Source organism: Panthera pardus, unplaced genomic scaffold (assembly GCF_024362965.1).
Source record: "Panthera pardus isolate Hobbes unplaced genomic scaffold, ASM2436296v1 HiC_scaffold_2, whole genome shotgun sequence".
Classification (NCBI taxonomy): Eukaryota; Metazoa; Chordata; class Mammalia; order Carnivora; family Felidae; genus Panthera; species Panthera pardus.
In genome coordinates this window covers 45,947,338-45,966,282 of record NW_026526765.1, presented here as the reverse complement: position 1 = coordinate 45,966,282, position 18,945 = coordinate 45,947,338, and the positions used below count along the sequence as shown (strand labels likewise).

Genomic DNA, 18,945 nt, shown 5'->3' with positions numbered 1-18,945 from the left:
TAGGGGATGAAGACTTTACCAAAGAGATAACAGAGCTATTTTCCCAGCTTCATGTCTCCTCCAAACCTGAGAAGCTTACCAGGGTAAGTTATGCTTGGTGATTTTCACTTTTTTTACTTGTGTCAATTTAATGGATAAAGAATGTAAGGTTATAACTTTCTGGCAAGGATGTCACCAAATTGGGAGCTGTATTCTGAGTTCTGTGCCTTCTGCCTGCCTCCTGCTCTCACAGGTTAACATGCAAATTTCACATCTGCCCTGCCTGCCCCCCACATCTGCCATCCTCACCTGTTTTCATTTGGAACGCTGGCTTATTTGAAAGCTCAAATCAGGTCACAGTGTTGGCAGTACTCACCGGCCTTCGTGATACCAGTGGGTTCGCCTTTATGGAGGCCTCACTGTTGTCAGGGCTCTGAGTGATCCAAGGATGATGGAATGTGGCCCCTGCCCTTATAGGGCTGGATGGAGGGTAATGATTTCCCAGAGCCCAGTGACCAGTTAGCATGTGAAAATGAGCCTCCCGTGGCCTATGCCTGGGTCTTTGATGGTGATGCCTGAGCTGTTTTCACACGTATGAAACATGGAGGGCCTTTAGTCAAAGTGGGTAGGGAGCGCCTGTTTCCAGAGCAGTACTCATAGAGCATACTTGCCAGTCCAGCTCATGGGACACTATCCACTTGGTCTCGGGCTGCTTGCCATCTCTTCACCCACCTCTCCCAATCTCCAGAAACATCTCTGGACCAGGTAGCAGCAGATGCACATTGCTTCCTGGCCAGGATAGCCACCACAGTCACCTGCATACCGTAGGGTAAGGAATGTGATGCTTGATTTTGTTATCTCACTCTCCTTGCCCAGTGAAAAGGCTGCACTCCCCAAGCTATGCAGTCACCCCCCAGGCAGCTCATCTTCCTCATCTCCACTACAGCGCTTGACTATAGCACTTTTTAGCTTGTATCATAGTGGTTTTTTTGAGTTGGAAATAATATCAAACTTAGAGAAAGTTGCATAAATAATGCAAAGAAATTCATATGTCTTTTATGCAAATACGTGTATTATTAACATATATATATATAATTTATACATTTAATCATTCGTGTTTGAGCATTTGTTCTCTTGTTACCTCTCACTCCCCCCCCCCCACCCCCGCCGTCCTTTCCCCTTCTTTACATACACATGCACCAAATGCACATACACACGTTGTTATTATTGGGACTATTTTGGGGAATAAATTGCAAACATGATAGCCCTTTACTCAAATATTTCAATATGTATCTGCTAAGAATATGGATATTCCTGTAGGTAACTGTAGTAATTATCAACTGCAGTAAATTTAACATCGATAAGATATTTTTATTTAATCTCTTGTCCACATTCTGGTTTGGCAATTAGCCCAACAATGTCCTTCATATCCTATTTTTCCCTCTAACGTTGAAGCCAGAACATAATCACGAATTGTATTTAGTTGTCATATACTTTGAGTCTCTTAATCTGTGGTAGTTCCTCACTTTTCTTTGTCTTTTGTGATGAGAAATACAAACCGCTTTCCCCCGTATAAAAATGGAGTATTCCTGATTTGGGGTTTGTCTGATGTTTTCTTATGATTAAAGTCATGTTATGCATTCCCAGGCAAGAGACTTAATAAGCAGTTTTATATCCTTCCTAGACTACACAATGTCCATCTTTCCCTTAAAATGATGTGTTGTCTGATTTCTCACTGTATGGTTACGAATTTTTTACTGCTAATAAACTTTCTGTGGGTAGACATTTTAAGACCAACAAGTATCCTGCTGTTCATCATAATGTCCCTCCAGATTTAGCATCTATCCATGATTCTTGCTGCACCAGTGTTTACTGTGATGGTTGCAAAATGATGATTTCTCTTAACCCCAACACTTGCTCCTTATTTATCAGTTGGCTTTTGGCATTCTACTATAGTTAAGAGCTCTTCCTTCTTCTATTTATTTATTATCTATTTGTTATTTAATATCTCACGGAATTCTGTTTTTTTCCTTTGGTTTATAGTTCATTACTGTCCTTAATTATTTTGGGATTCAAATTGACCTTCAAACTGACTCTTGTGTGACATGCACTTACCATTTTTTGGAGTATTTCCTTATTTTCTGGCATAACGATATTCTGGGCTCCTCTTGTACCTTCTGTACTCTAGCCCTGGAATCAGCCATTTCTTCAGGGAGCCATAGCTCCTTTTTAGTATTACAGGCTAAGACGTGGGTGCTAGGTGTGCTCATTGATATTGGGGTATCTTTGCCTCCAGGTCCTGTGGGCAGAGCTAGGAAATATACTTAAGTACACACACCCCCATATTTGCACATGTGCACACATACATATGTTAGAGGTCGTGAATTTATGCTGGTAACTCCAGTTTCAGTCTGTCCCTACAGGAGTCTTCCTTGCCTTTCCTCATTACAGATTTGTATCTCTCATCTTCCACAATAATAACCCTGTCTCCTGACATTAGCACATTCCCTTATTTCCTCAATTCTATAATGCATCCTAAATAGTTTCATTTCTTTGCCCATGCCTACCTACTATAAAGCCAACCTATGAAAAGAATTTATGATTTATTTGCTTTCCCCCTACATTAAATTTTTGAATATATAGAGGCTTATGCTTCTAAAAGTCAAAACTAAACAATTCCTATCCACTTCCTTTTCCTTTCTAATACCAACTTTCTTGTTTTCTGGCATATCCTTCTTGTGTTTCTATTTTTAGATGAGTAGATAGATTTTGAAGATAAGCAGATCTATTTTCTTCTTATATAAAAGTTAACACACTGTCTGTGCTCTTGAGCACTTTGCTTTATTCACTTAACCTTATACATATGTATTTTTATAAATTTATCACAGGTTATTTTTGATTTTTTTAATGTGTGTATCTTAGTTCCCATCCTAAACCTTAAATTTCTTCAAAGCTGGATCTGTGCTTTATTGGTCCTTAAAATCCCAGGTCTCTTTGTGGTGTTGAGCAAGTTGTTTAACCTCTCTATGCCTTGGTTCCTTTAGCTGTGAGATAGGGTGATGTGGGGTTCTTTTGAGGATTTAATGTGTTAATGCATACAAAGGTCTTGGGAAGTCCCTGGCTCATAGTAAATGCTCACCATTGATGGTCCTATCTATAGAAGCTAGCCCAATATATTTAGGTGTTTGATAAATATACATATGTTAAGTAAACTTTATATTGCTAAGTGTTGGAGAAATACTAATGAAAAAGACCTAGTTTCTGTGCTCAAGGAGATCGTAATAATAAATAAACTATTTTAAAAAGGCAAGTAATCCTTATCTATTTGGTAGTTGTAGTCATTCTCTGCAAGTTGTGTTCACATTGTTTACATTTCCTGTGTTGAGTCATAAGATATAGAATAGTTAAGGAGCAGGACCTGATTATTCCCAAGGATTTAATGGGAGGCTGTGTGATGTAGGGGAAAAGCAATGAAGCAGGAGTCTGAGAAAACAGGTCTGATTCTTACTCTGATGCATGTGATGTGGGCAAATCCCATTTCTTTTCTAGGCCTTTTCTCCCCCCCTCTCCTCCCCCCCCCCCCCCCCAGCTGATGAAAACTAAGTGGTTGGAGAAGCTAAGCTCAAAGGTATCTTTAAAATTTTTTTTTTAATGTTTATTTATTTTTGAGAGAGAGATAGAGTGTGTGTGGGGGGGGGGGGGGTCCAGAGAGAGAGGGAGACACAGAATCTGAAGCAGGCTCCAGGCTCTGAGCTATCAGCACAGAGCCTGATGCAGGGCTTGAACCCATGAACTGTGAGATCATGACCTGAGCTGAAGTTGGATGCTTAACTGACTGAGCCACCAGGCACCCCTCAAAGGTGTCTTTTAATTCCTAAGTCTCCAGGTCTCACCAATGGGAAGTTCCAGACTGAATTCTGGGTGTGAGGCCTGGGTAGTGTTGCCCAATTTTCAAAAGGTATGATAAATTACCTTGAGTTGGCACAGTAGTTCATAATGACTTCACTTAGTGTATTTATTATAAGAAAGATCATTTTGAGTATGTTTTATGCCTACTAAAATATCTCCTTCAAGTATATTACATTTATGGTATCAGTTTTCTTTTGCATGGCCTTATGTCTCCCCATTTTTCTTTTTTTAATTTGAGATAAACCAATCCCTGGTTTTTCTCTCATTTTCTCTCTTCAAAGGCTTTGCAGAGAATTTCACATACTATGTAGACTGTTAGTCAACTGTTAGGATTCTTTCCAGCTTCATCTCTCACTATTCTCTTCTATAAAAATCTCACCACTCCAGCCTCTTCTCCCATGCTTCTCCCATATTGGTCTTCATTCTGTTCCTTGAGTACACCCACCTGATTTCCCTCTGCTTACAACTCTTGTCTAAATATTTGCATGGCTGACTCCTTTTAAACTTTAGATTTCAACTCAAATATCACTCCTCAGAGACCCCTCCTGACCACCCAAACCAAGTCTGCCTTCTGCTCATCCAGTCCACACTCTCCGTCTCTACATTTTATTTTCTTCGCTTATTTGTTTCCTTATTAATTGTCTTTCTGCACTAAAGAAGAGCAGGGCCATGGTTTATATAGGTACTTCCAGCACCTGGACAATGTGTAGTAAATATTTGTAATGAATGAACTAATTAATAAATGTACCCTCTGCTCTGGTCCTACTAGTTGCTTCACAGTTTTCTCAGCATACTTTGAGTTTTCTGTTTCCAGTCTTTTATATAGTTAATTCTTTTTTTTTTATTTTTATTTAATTTGAGAGGCTAATGTAGTTAAAGATCAGAGCCAAATTATTCCTGAGGGTTTTTGTGAGAGTTCTGTGGTAGGAGGAAGAACCTTGAGATGAATGTCTGGGTACATAGGTTCTGCTGTAGCTTATTCACGTTGTAGCCTCAGGCGTAGCCCCATCTATTGATCCTTAAACCCTGAACCCCAGTGCTGTATTTGTAATAAAACCTGTGATTCTCACTTCTTAGCTGGAATGGCTCTCATAGTCTTCTCTGAATTTGTATTGCCTGGTTACAGCTCTGAACACATTCTGTCTATATAAAGTTTCTCAAGTGGATGTCTTCATTTAATGACAATAAACCTTTTCTTAGAAGTCGGGACAGTCTCAGTGGCAAATGACAGAAACTCAAGTCAGACTGGCTTAAGAACAAAGGGGCACTCATTAGCTCAAGAACTAGAAAATCAAGAGCTTCAGGCATGGCTCTCTATGCAGGAACCCCACCTACTACCCCCAACCCAATCCCCACACCAATCTCTTGACTCTGCTTTCTTCTGTTACAGCTTTATCATAGAGAATCTTTTCCACATGGTGGTAGGATGACTACTGGCAACATCAGGGTGACTTTTTTCCAGTTGAGTAACTCTAGCAGGAGGAGGGCCTCCCTTCCCTAGTAGTTTCATCAGATGTCCTGATGCTGATGCCCATTGACCTGGGTTGGGTCACTTTTTGAAACATCATGAAGTAATCCCTGTATGGAAGGGGGATTAACATTCTAGTAACTAAATCTGAATTGTTTGCCAACCCTTGGAGCCAGAGGATGGAAGCAACCCTACCCAAACCACATGAACTAAGAAAAATCTAGAACCCACTACCAAAAGAAAAGAGATAGGGATGCTGGCTAGGTAAAAACAGTAGCTGCCCTCCATAGCATGCCAGGCACTGTGCAAATTCAAACAAGACAGTCTGTAGCTATCCTATGGTAATGTTGTTCATGTATAGGAGATAGACACATTTAATTTCAGTGTCTTTGGTAAGTACTAAGTTGAAGGGGTGCTCAGGGGACCATGGACATACAGGGAAGGGTTGTTTACATGCCTTGTCTCCTGGAAGGTCTTTGAAAGTTACTTGGAAGAGACAATGTCTGGGTGGATGATTGAAAGAAAACTAAGAGCTGCCTTTATTTAGAAAAAAGAAAAGGGCGGGGAAGGGCATTGTAGCCTAAGGGAATAGCGCGAATGAAGAACAGGCATTTATAGGCCATTATTATCAGATCTTAAAGTGGAAAATGGTAAGAGATGAGGCTGGAGAAGTAGGTAGGGACTAGGTCATGGGTACTTCTTCAGTCATGTAAAAGACCATCATCTGGTTGAAGGGGAGCCATTGAAGGGAAGAGGAATGATCAGCCTACAAAATACCTTGATATGTATGTCCAGCAGGCAGTTGGAATACATTGTTTTCAGGAGAGGTGAGTGCTGGAAATAAGGATTTAGGAGCCAGCAGCAGGTAGGGAATACTTAAAATTACAGAGACAGGATGGGTTGAGGGAAGAGGGAGTGTGGTGAGGCTAGTAGAGAGCCAGGCTAGAACCCCAGGTAATGCTGGTGTTTAAAAGGCTGAAAAAGGAGTATCAATACATACAGAAGCCTGAGGAGGAATGCCCATAAGGTTGGGGGGAGAACTGGAAGAAGGAGGTATTTTGGAAGTCAAAGAAAACTAAAAACAACTCAAAGGCCCATCATCAGAGAATGGTAAGTTATGGTATATGTATAAAATGAGCTACTACATAGCAAGAAATAAGAATGAGCTACTGATATTTGCAACAACATGGATAAACCTAACAGACACTATATTGGGCATAAGAAGCCAGAAACCTAACAGACACTATATTGGGCATAAGAAGCCAGACACAAATTAGAATGGACTTAAAGTTTCATTTGTGTGCATTTTAAAGGCAGGTAAAATTAATTGAGACAGTGAGACAGAAGACTGGGTTACCTTTGGGCAAGGGAAGGGTGACTTGGTTTGAGCAGTATTTTTTTTTTTAATTTTATTTTTTAAATTTACATCCAAATTACTTAGCATATAGTGCAACAATGATTTCAGGAGTAGATTTCTTAGTGCCCCTTACCCATTTAGCCCATCCCCCCTCCCACCACCCCTCCCGTGACCCTCAGTTTGTTCTCCATATTTATGAGTCTCTTCTGTTTTGTCCCCCTCCCTGTTTTTATATTATTTTTGTTTCCCTTCCCTTATGTTCATCTGTTTTGTCTCTTAAAGTCCTCAGATGAGTGAAGTCATATGATTTTTGTCTTTCTCTGACTAATTTCACATAGCATCATACCCTCCAGTTCCATCCACATAGTTGCAAATGGCAAGATTTCATTCTTTTTGACTGCTGAGTGATGCTCCATTGTACATATATATCCCACATCTTCTTTATCCATTCATCCATCAATGGACATTTGGGCTCTTTCCATACTTTGGCTATTGTTGATAGTGCTGCTATAAACATGGGGGTGCATGTGTCCCTTCGAAACAGCACACCTGTATCCCGTGGATAAATGCCTAGTAGTGCAATTGCTGGGTCGTAGGGTAGTTCTACTTTTAGTTTTTTGAGGAACCTTCATACTGTTTTCCAGAGTGGGTGCACCAGCTTGTGTTCCCAGGTTTGAGCAGTATTGACTAGGAAGGGGCAGGGGGGTACCCTTTATACTGATGGGAATGTTCTATATCTTGATCTGGGTCACAGTTACAAAGGCATATAGATGTGTAAACATTTCTTGAGTTGTGCTCTGAACATTTGTGCACTTTATGTAAGTTATGCCTTAGTTTTAAAAAAGGCAGAAGGGTTAGAGAAGCTCAAGAAGGGGAGTGAGTGGATGGCCGTGTTAAGTGTTGTAAAGAGAAGTGGTAAGGTAAGTAGATGGATGTATGGTAAGTGTATGTTCGGGTGAGACTGACTTACATGATGCTAACGTGTTCCTGGTAGGTGCACAATATGTATGATAACCTTTTGGTGAGCTGAATTGAATTGTTGATGGGCAGTAATCTTCTTCTTATTTAGGCAAGAAATAATGCCTATGAATGGATGAGTGCATCTCTGGCCAAGCCATTAGAAGAGAAGGAAGAAGGAGAAAAACAGTTGGAAACAGAAAAAACTGAGCAAATCAGTAAAAATTCAATAGAGGTACTAAAGCAACTAAGCCTTTTTTTTTTTTTTTTTTTTTTAAATGGTTTTGAGGTGTGAGTATTACAATCAGGGGCGTAGGCACCTTCTGTTTTTTTGTACCACTGTCTGTAATGTCAACCTTGTAACCCAAGGTTATAGCAACCTTGTTCCAGACTGTAGGGTGAAAGGAGTGAAGAAAAAGAGACTAAGGGTGTTTGTGTGTTGTATCATGAAGAAAGTTCCCAGAAACTGCTACAAGACACTTTTAATCTAAATCTTTTGGCTCAAACTTAGTTACGTGGACACACCCGACTTTAGGGGAGCTTCTGTTTCTGCAGTTATGAGCCCAGCTGGAAAATGACATCACTACTGTGGTAGAAGAGGAGGTGTATTGAAGGGCAGCCATTGTGTCTGTTGCTTTCACGATCTGGAATCCTCCAGTATGTGAGAAACAAGGAATTCTTCATTTCCTCCGGGATAAAAACAATAATAACAAGGCTTTGTTTTGCTTTTCTTTTCAGGATATCCATGCATTTGCTATCCGGAGCCTAGCAGAATTGACTGCCTGCTCAATTGAACTGTTTCACAAAACAGCGGCTCTGGTTCTGCATGGCCAGAAGCAGGAAGTGACAGCCTTAGAAAGGAGCAGAGCCCTTTCCCAGTAAGTGTAAAGAGTATCCCTGTAAATGATGCACATTGGTTCAAGAGTTTTCTCAGCCTCTTTTTACTCTCAGCCTCAGAGTTTTAAGAAACTTTCCTCTCAAGAAGATGCCATTCACATTGTACCATTCACATGTTAGAGGTTTGTTCATTTTGGGTTTTAGTTATTAAATAGTCAGAAGTGTTGTTTCTTTTCGTGGAGCCGTAAGTCTACATTATAAATTTTTTTATTAACCGCCTGGTTGTTTTATTAATTCTTTTTTATTAATTGGTAATCTGAAAACTAGTTCTCAGGTTATTGGTTTTAATAAAAGTAGAATTTTACATAAGTAAAAATAGAGAGTAGTTCTAAGAACCTTAGTTCTTAATAATGGTGATATTTGTTAATGAGTGCTAATTTTGTGCCAGGTACCATGCTAAGGGACTTACATGTATCACTTCTAATTTTTACAACTCTAAAGGTAAATGATTAGTCCAGCTTTAAAAAAATGAGGAAACACAGACTCAAGAGAAATGTGATAATCTGCCCAGGTTGTGCAGACTGGGATTTAATCCCACGTCAGGCTAAGTCCCCAAACTCCCTTTCCCTCCGTCTTGCTGATTTTGAATAAAATTTCAAAAATATTATAAAGTAGATAGTCATAAGAGACAAAAAAAGACCTACTGCTTTCTGCTTTCTAAATAAATCTAATTAATGAGAATGTAATTGGGAAAAATTGTGTGGGAGTGTCTAATGTGTTAGGGTTGGGAGGGGCCCTTGATGTTTTCCACACCTCTTCTTTACCTGCAACTTCACCACCCCTCCACAACATCCCACAGAGGGGGCTGGTTTTGTCTTCACCATCCTTAGGATGAGGGACTCAACCCCAAAGTAGCCTGTTCTTTGGAAAAGTGGCTCTTTCCACTTTCCATTTATACATCTGTGTTTATATGTATACATATGCATATATATGTACCTGTACAGTAGGGGTGTGTGTGTGTATGTGTATAAGCATACACATATATATAGTTTCCCTGTTAATTATCAAGTGAGTTAGAATCCATGGAAACTGGGCTTTTGCTTGTGTACTGATATATCCCCAGTGCTTAGAATAGTACCTGGTACACAGAAGACTTCCAGTAAATATCTGTTGAATGTATGAATACATACTTACTTTACCTACGTTTGTAAATGGAATGTAGGATTTTTAAGTACTGTCTTATCTCCTGAAAATGTACTTTAGTTATTTCCTTTAACTTGGAAGTCTAGCACTTTCTAGAGGATTTTGTAGTAAAATGTTTTTCCAAGGACTGAACCTCCTCTTCCTGTAGCATGGATGTCTGCTCAAATGGGTCCACAGATGCATTAGGTAGTTGATGAAGACATATTTACTCCCTTAAAAAAAAAGCTTTCTCTTTCACATTTACTACCAAGAGTGATTTGTTTTCTTCCGACAGTTGTTAAATATAGCTTATTTTTAAAAAAGAGAGAAAGAAAAACAAAAAGAGGAGCCCTCCTGACTTGCCTCACTTCTTTCCTAGGATGACAGTTGCACTGTGTAAGGAGTTGTCTTCTCTGTCTAAAGAGTTCACCACCTGCCTAACAACTGCCGGGGTAAGAATTCATGCCTGTTCTTGCGCTGATGTCTGTTCTGTGAGGTGTTTTTTAGAGAGTTTCACTGAGGTAATTTCATACCAAAACATTTTCCCATTTCAAGTATACCATCCAATGGTTTTTTAGTATATTCACAGAGTTGTACGACCATAACCATATCTAATTTTAGACCATTTTCATCATCCCCCAGAAAACCTCCCGCCAGTGGCAGTCTTGCCGATTCCCTTTCCCTCCACAGTCTCCTAGCCCTCAGCAACACTCACCTATTTTCTGTCCGTAGATTTTCCTATTCTGGACATTTAATCTAAATGGGATCGTACAATATGTGATATTTTGTGTCTGTTGTCTTTCAGTTAGCATAATGTTTTTGAGGTTCATTCACATTGTAGTATGTATCAGTACTTATTTTTATTACCAAATAATGTATTTTAGGGATCTGTACCACATTTTATTTTTCTGTTTATCAATTCTTAGACATTTGGACTGTGTCTAGTTTTCAGCTATAATGAATAATGTTGCTACAAACAGGCATGTGTGTTTTCATAGTAGGAGTGGAATTGGTAGATCATGTAGGTGACGTGGGCTTTGGAAGAACTGCCAAACTGTTTTACAAAGTGACTATACCATGTAACATTCTTGCCGGCAATGTATGAAAGTTCCAATTTCCTAAATCCTCATCAGCACTTGCTATTGTCTGTTTTTTTTTGTTTTTGTTTTTGTTTTTTTTTTAATTAGCCATCCTAGTAGTAGGTATGAAGTGGTATCTTGTTATGGCTTTTATTTGCATTTTCCTGATGGCTAATGATGTTGAACATCTTTTTACTTACTGTAGGCCATTTGTATGTCCTCTTTAGAGAAATAGCTTTTCTAGTTTTGCCTCCTTTTAAATTGGGTTCTTTATTTCATTATTAGTTATTTTTTTGTCATTTATTTATTATTTGCCTTTTTACTATTTACCATTTATTATTGAGTTGTAGTAATGCTTTATATATTCTGGGTACAATTTCATTATCAGATACCTGATATGCATGTATTTTCTCCCAGTCCATAGGTTGTCTTTTCACTTAATCTTGATAGTATCTCTGCACAAAAGTTTTTAATGTTAACTTGTCATTGTTCTCTTTTATGACTTGTACTTTTGGTATTGTCTCTAATGAATTATTGCCTAACCCAAGATCATGATTTACTCCTACGTTTTCTTCTAAGAGTTTTGTTGTAGCTCTTACCCTTAAGTCTATGATCCATTTTGAGTTGATTTTTTATGTAGGGTATGAGGTAGGGGTACAACTTTATTCTTTTGCATATGCATATCCAGTTTGCCCAGCATCATTTGTTGAAAAGTTTTTCCTGATTGAATTGTCTTTGCCCTTTTGTCCAAAATCAATTAACCATTGATATATGGGTTTATTTCTGGACTCTCATTTCTATTATTGATTTTATTTGTGTGTATCCTTACGCCATTGGCATATTGTCTGGATTACTATAGCTTTGTAGTAAGTTTTGAAATCAAGAAGTGTAAATCTTCCAATGTGGTTCTTCTTTTTCCAGATCTTTTGTCTTTTTGGAACCCTATGCATTTCTTCTGTGAATTTTAGGATCAGCTTGTCTATGTCTAACTGATTTTTACACCTTATTTTTGTGTTCTTTTTATGGAGTCTGCAGTATATTTTATGCTGCCCTCTGAGACCTGTGCTGGAAATTTAGACCTTGATAAAATAAAAACTGCACAGTGACTACTAGTTTTAAGGAGCAGCGCCTTACTTAGACTATGGTAGTCCTCATATTCTGCGGTTGCCAGCCAGGAGCAGGGTTGTAATTAAAACAGCTAAAGTTCTTTTTTTTTTTTTTTTTTCTTTCTTAGAGGAATTGTAAAAATGTACTTAAGGTGTGTAAACTATGGAACATGATTCAGAAATCAGTAATCATGAATTAGGATAGAATCAAGGGCATTTTAAATGAGCAGATAAAAATCACTTTGTAGTAAAACCAAGTTCATAGATACAGAGAACAAACAGGTTGGTGGTTGCCAGAGGTGGGGGAGTTGAGGATGGGTGAAATGGGTGTAGGGGATTTAAAGGTATAAATTTCCAGTTACAAATAAGTCATGGGGATGTAATGTACAGCATAGTGACTGGTTAATAATTTTGTATTGCATATTTGAAAGTTGCTAAGAGAATAGATCTTAAAACTTGTCTTCACAAAAAATTTTTGTAACTGTATGGTGACAAATGCTAATTAGGCTTATTGTGGTGATCGTTTTGTAATATATGTAGATATCATTATCTTGTACCCCTGAAACTCATATGGTATTGTATGCCACTTATACCTCAATTTAAAAAAAATCCCTTAGTAGTAAGTATTTAAGGGTCAATGTGGCAGCAATTTCTGGGCCCTTAAACTTATTTTAGTTAAGAGCATAGCCCAAATTAATTTTTCTTAGTTTATGAGTTTAGATTATTCCTGTAAGGGATAATCCTGGGATTATCTCTTTTCCCCTTAATATTGTCTTTAATAGAGCTTCTGGGATTCTTGAAGTTAATCGTGGGAGCTGGCCAAATCTTTCCATGTGTTTCATAGAGATACTTTAACCCAGCAAGTCAAATATAAGGTGCTAGTACATGCGAATATTAAATTTACAGGGGCGCCTGGGTGGCGCAGTCGGTTAAGCATCCGACTTCAGCCAGGTCACGATCTTGCGGTCTGTGAGTTCGAGCCCTGCGTCAGGCTCTGGGCTGATGGCTCGGAGCCTGGAGCCTGTTTCTGATTCTGTGTCTCCCTCTCTCTCTGCCCCTCCCCCGTTCATGCTCTGTCTCTCTCTGTCCCAAAAATAAATAAAAAAAGTTGAAAAAAAAAATTTAAATTTACATTAGTTATTTCCATGTTTTACAGACGCCCATCTTAAAAACCATTGAGTATTTTGAGCGCATGTTACATATGCATATCTGCATATTTTGTTTTAAATTTGCTCTAAAGTTTTCTGGTCACATGTTTCATCATTTCTACCCTTTCTTCCAAAATGAAGATACTTTTTAAAGTCAATAAAAAACTACAAAGGAGTAAACTCTCAATTGGATGGCACAGGAAGATATAAAGGAAATTAAAAAAAAATTTTTTTTCTAATGTTTATTTATTTTTGAGAGAGAGAAAGAGACAGAGCACGACCGGGAGAGGGGCAGAGAGAGAGGGAGACACAGAATCCGAAGCAGGCTCCAGGCTCTGAGCTGTCAGCCCAGAGTCGGATGTGGGGCTCGAATTCATGAACCGTAAGAGATCATGACATGGGCTGAAGTCGGATACTTAACTGACTGAGCCATCCAGGAGCTCCTTTAATTTTTTTTGATGCTTACTTATTTTTGAAAGAGAGACAGTGCATGAGTGCAGGAGGGGCACAGAGAGAGGGAGACACACGATCTGAAGCAGGCTCCAGGCTCTGAGCTGTCATTGCAGAGCACCATGCGGGGTTTGAACCCACAGACTGTGAGATCGTGACCTGAGTCGAATTTGGACACTTAACCGAGCCACCCAGGTGTCCCTAAAGAAGGAAATTTAAAGCACTTTTAGAGATGATATTTTGCTCTTTGTCAGTCCAGACATTTTCTATACTTATGGGTGTGTATGTATATGTGTGTGTGTAATTTTCAAAGTGGGATCACAGTCTGCCTACTGTATGTGTGTGTGTGTGTGTGTATATATATATATATATATATATATATATATATATATATATATATATCTTTTAATTTGCTGTGCTCACTTAATACTGTATCCTTTATTCTAGGTCCAAGAAAAGGCAGACATCCTTAATCCCCTAATCACTGCTGTATTTCTAGAGGTTAGTAGTAATTATGTGTAAGTCTCTAACTTTTAGGGCATTATGTATTATTAATCCACTCTTCTTAAGTCTTTATTTTTTGGCATTTTTGTTTTTTTCACCAGATTGGTAGTTTAGCCATGTTGATACAGATATGACCAAAATGGTGTTGATACAGATAGGACCAAATGCCTATCCCTGTTCATTATTTACAAAGCATAAAGATGAAGCTGCTGTGTAAAGTTCAAGGAAGCAGTAGCCTGTCATTATTTAGTTTATCCATTGGCAGTTGATGGACGATCCTTAGTAACAAAACACCTTCTCTGGACCAGTGGGGTAAACTTGAAGGGCTGAAAATTACAAACAGGCAAACACTGCTTCTCAAAGAACTAACATTTATACAGGGGAGATTTGTTACAAAACAAAACATTTTGTTGTGTCGTTTCCTTGCCAAGAAATTTGCCTTGTTTTGTCAAAGGTACCTGTGTTCACATAATCCTCATCAGTCTATTCGATTTAAGGAGGTGGGTGGTTTAAGTCCCCTGGGAAGGGGTTTGTCAGAAGATCACGTGATCGATTATTGCCTGCTTGTGTGACACTTTCTGTATTCCATGTGTTAAAAACTCTATTTTGTAAATGGTGCCAACAATTTAGACATTTGATGATCTGTTTAAAATGTATTTATGTAAGTTGGGGGAGATAATTGGTTAGGTTTTAATCATGTATTGAAAATAATTTTTAACTACTAGACTGTTCTTTAGTTTTAAATTCTTTTAAAATTATCACTCAGGAAATGGTTTTTAATTCCTTAACTACACAGTTTTTCTTGAATATCAAAGTAATTATTCTGCTCACTTAGTTGTTTTTTTTTTTTTAAAGTTTGTGATTTAGTAGATGGGAGAGTGGTATAGGTGAGAAGTTTGCAAACCAGGAGTCCGGTCCAGGATCTTTCCTGATTTGCTGTATGACCTTGGACCAGGCATTTACCTTCTTGACAGTCTTCTTATCTTTATGTGCAGTGTAAGAGATTTAACTAGATGATCTCTGGGGTCTATTTTGGTTGGAAAATTTGGCAGCAAATGTCACATTAAAGTTTAAATAGGAGTACATGCTATTGATAAATCCAAAAAAGGTAAACTCATTTGATGGGTGTTCCTTATTGCTATTTGGACATGATTGTTCTTGTTTACACATTTGAAACACTCTTGTCCTTGAAATTATGCGTCTTTATCTTAATGTGATGAAGTCTCTATTATTCTGGAAGATCAGAACTTGTCAGATACAAATGAAGTCTGGCAAACTCTGAGCATGGTGATTCTGTAATGCTTCTCATAAATATGTCTCTTGTACCAGACGGAAATATATCTACACTGTATCATCTTTAAAAGCAGTTTCAAACTGAATAGGGACATTTTGTTCCTATTTGTAGTACCTATCTTGTATTCATTAATTGTGTTGAGTCCACGAAAGAAGAGCTGTCATAATGGACTGGAAATCTGATTGGTGTAATAATATTCAAAGCCTTGTAAAATCCACTGAGGGATTGACTAAAATGCTGTGACAGAATCTGCCCATTTAGTAAAGGAAAAAATAAGCTTCAAATGCCGAGTTGAGCAGGATGTCAAAAAACAGCTACCATTTCTGATGGACAAGTTGGACAGAAATGCTAACATTGTTTTTTGGTACTGTCATATCCTAAGACCTAGATCGTTCTTTCCTCTGTGGCTTTTGTTAGCGTGGTTAGTTTGTGCTTTTATTTGCCAGGCTACACATTCACTTAAATTGTAAAAGTGAATCTGTTTTCTTGTTGTCTTTTGGTATATTTTCCCTTTTAAGCGACCGTGCTATTTATTTATTTATTTATTTATTTATTTATTTATTTATTTATCAATCTTGACAGGCATCAAACAGTGCTTCCTATATTCAGGATGCCTTTCAGCTGCTCTTACCTGTGCTGGAGATCTCTCTCATTGAGAACAAGACCGAATTACCAGAGGCATGAGCTGCAGGCTCAGGACCTTCGTCAGAACGTTGAAGAACAGAGAAGACTCAACCCAAAACTTGTAATGGCCAAGAATGCCACTCTCTCTTGGGTACCCCTGAAAAAGCGAAGGAGAAAGGATTATTTTTAGTGTATAGGATTTAGGCAGGAAAGCAGGTATTCAAAGGTTTGCTGCCTTCCCTGCTTGGCTGAAGTATTCAGGTCTTCACACTGCTCTTCCGAGCTGTTACAATTATTAAATTATTTGAAAAGAAACTTTTATAGAAAGTTCAAGAATGATAGCTCTAGATAAAGGCTAATGGAATACTCAGGCAAAAATATTGGTCTTTCTTGGACATGATGCGAAACACTAATAGTTTTGTCATGGTTATATATGATTTTGCAGCCCATGGATATAATTGGTTTGAAGCGAGAGAAAGAACAATTTAGTATTCTACAATTCATGTGCTCGATCTATTAATGCCATGTCCTTTCTCCTTTCTATAATAAAATCTGTGGCTTTGAGAAAACGGTATATAGAAACTGTAATGATCACCTTTAATTGCCTAAATTCTTGGAATTCGTTAGGAAGTTTCACGTGCTCTTAAATTCTCAGTAGGTATTTGGTACTGAGGAAATGTACTTGAAGCCACATGAATTAACTACAGCAAAGTGCCCTTTGGCTTCAAATTGTTCTCCTACCCTGAGGTGACAGGCTTCAGTTATAATTGAGCCCCACTCGCCTGGGTTCCAGACCAATAAGTGCACCTTAGAGAAACAGTTTCGTGTTTGCAGGGATCGGTATTCCGAGTCCCTCCAGGATGTTTCTCACGCACACGTTATGTGCAGGAGAAATTCTGTAATGCCAGCTCCAAAGGAGTATGGAAGTTCTTTCAGTAATGGGGTTTTCATTATTTGAACATTGCTGAAGGGGACTATACAGTCCCATAGAGATGATGTTCATTTATAACAGGATTTAACCTGTACGACACAATTTGGTTTTCTTTAATCTTTTTTGTTTTGTTTTAATGTATTCCTTAGCATGTTTATAAATACAGCTTTTACCTTCAGATCTTAAGCCTTCTTTTGCTCTCTTCAACAATGTAAGAGGCTAATACGGTGTTATCTTCGTAAAAGTTATTTGGTGTCCACTCTTTTTAAAAAAGAAGTCTCCAGCTTTGTGGTTGGAGGTAACTTTTCTGAGTGCTACTGCTCATCTTCTAAAACCTTTAAATAAAATAATTGTGTTGGTCAGTCATTTCACTTTTCCATACATGAGCCCCAGTATCTTTTTCAAACCAAAGAAATAGCAAAGCAAAGCTCTTATTAGCGCTTGATCTAATTAGAATTGACTGATCTCAACACTGTTTCTATATAATCGCCGTATTTGGGGGAAGGGGGCAGGTTGTAAGTGAGGAGGAAATAGACTTGAGCTAAAAAGTTACACCAACAGCACTAAGATTTTACTGTGCTTATATTCTGTTCTAATATGATCAGAAAAGTTTTTGAACATTCCTTTTTTTAGATAAATTTCATCCTTCCCAAATGTAATGCTGAAATTTCAGAAAAACAAAACAAAAAACAGTTGCCTGCGGCTAATAAAGCTGGTGTTCCCAGTCCTGGTTTGTTGCCTCAAGCCCAGTTGCTGTGTCTGAACCTGGATCCTCTGAGTAGGGTATTCCTTGAGCAAGGTTTAGGAAATGGCCACACTGCCAACCACCCATCCGTACTCTTGTACAATGGCAGTTTACAGTTTTTACTTCCCAGTCTAGAAACCTAGCTAAGGATTTTCTTTCAAGAAGAGGGATATAGATACGGGGGACAGAGCAGTGACTCTTTTTATGTGCATATCCTGATTTTGACCAGTTTTAGATTAGACCTTCCAAAAGGCAGATGTGACTATTTGCCTCTTTTTTCTTACTTTACCCTTTCATCAGCTTCCCCCACCCACCCAAATGTTTTTTAATGGATTTAGGGGACCATCGGTGAAACAGTGATGAAAGGACCAATTAATTCTGAGTAACAATTGCCTTTCACCTGAAATATAATGAGAAAGAATGAAAGTTCATTGATTGAGTACAGACAGAAAAATAAGAGCATAAAAATTCATTGGCAGGTGAAAAGGTAAATTCGGGGGATACTTTGGAACCTATTGGATTATGGGGATGATTATTGGATGGTGTGTGCTTCATTATTCTGTGATGATACGTAGTCTCATGGTGCTATTTCTTTTAAGTTTTTTTGTGTCTAAGGTTCACTGCTGTGTCTTTATATGTACTATGCTCCCTCCTTCCCAATTCACTGAACACCGATGTGTAGTTATTACTGGGGTAAAGTGCTTCTTTTCCTAGTATTGGGATCTTTAAAGTCTAGGATTAAAAGAGACTTCATTAATTTGGTCCAAAAGAAATGAAACATCTACCAACCAATTCTTGTTTTTTCTTTATATAATACCTTGCAGATGTGTTAATGATAAGTTATATTTACCTTACTTGCTGTTGATAGTTTTTGGTTTTTTTTTAAGGCAGAGATAACCTAGATTGACGGGCTTCTGAAGTCTGAAACTGTAATCATATGGCTGGCATTCACAGAAGTCTGAAGTCAGTGTTGATGCACAAATGTGGATTTTATAGTCCTATAGTCAGGGAACAAGTCTTGTCTGTCCTACCCCGAACGAGGACCCTCTCCTTTGTACTTGTTTTTAATCTAAATTTCTATTTGAAAGAGAGATGTTTTATAAGTAGTTGCTGTTGATGTCCTCATTTGAGAGAGAGAGACATCTTTTGTATTTTTAGATGTAGTCTGAATTTTAAAGGTGGGACTATTCCCCAGGTTGGAAAAACCCAGATCAAAATCGTGGGTAAAATTAAAGCCACAGGGGGCACTCAGCATGGTATTTCACAAATGTCAAAGATTGAAATCCCTTACTATGTCTTACCGATATAACATGATGTTCATTTTCATAAAAGACTTAAAATGAAGTGTTTGAGAAACAAAGTTCTAAAAACAACA

The 18,945-nt window shown here is 38.2% G+C and overlaps 1 protein-coding gene across 3 annotated transcripts in view; it reads left to right on the top strand.

Moving 5' to 3' along the window:
- The window catches only part of FAM114A2 (family with sequence similarity 114 member A2), a 32,477-nt gene extending 15,286 nt beyond the window's left edge, over positions 1 to 17,191 (top strand). For all 3 annotated transcript variants that reach the window (XM_019464487.2, XM_019464488.2, XM_019464489.2), the window contains exons 9-14: positions 4 to 83; positions 7,783 to 7,905; positions 8,409 to 8,548; positions 10,069 to 10,141; positions 13,920 to 13,973; positions 15,853 to 17,191. In XM_019464487.2, coding sequence (XP_019320032.2) covers positions 4 to 83; positions 7,783 to 7,905; positions 8,409 to 8,548; positions 10,069 to 10,141; positions 13,920 to 13,973; positions 15,853 to 15,954 — 572 coding nt within the window. In that variant the 3' untranslated portion in view covers positions 15,955 to 17,191. The remainder of the gene's footprint in view (positions 1 to 3; positions 84 to 7,782; positions 7,906 to 8,408; positions 8,549 to 10,068; positions 10,142 to 13,919; positions 13,974 to 15,852) is intronic.
- The last annotated feature ends 1,754 nt before the right edge of the window (positions 17,192 to 18,945 follow it).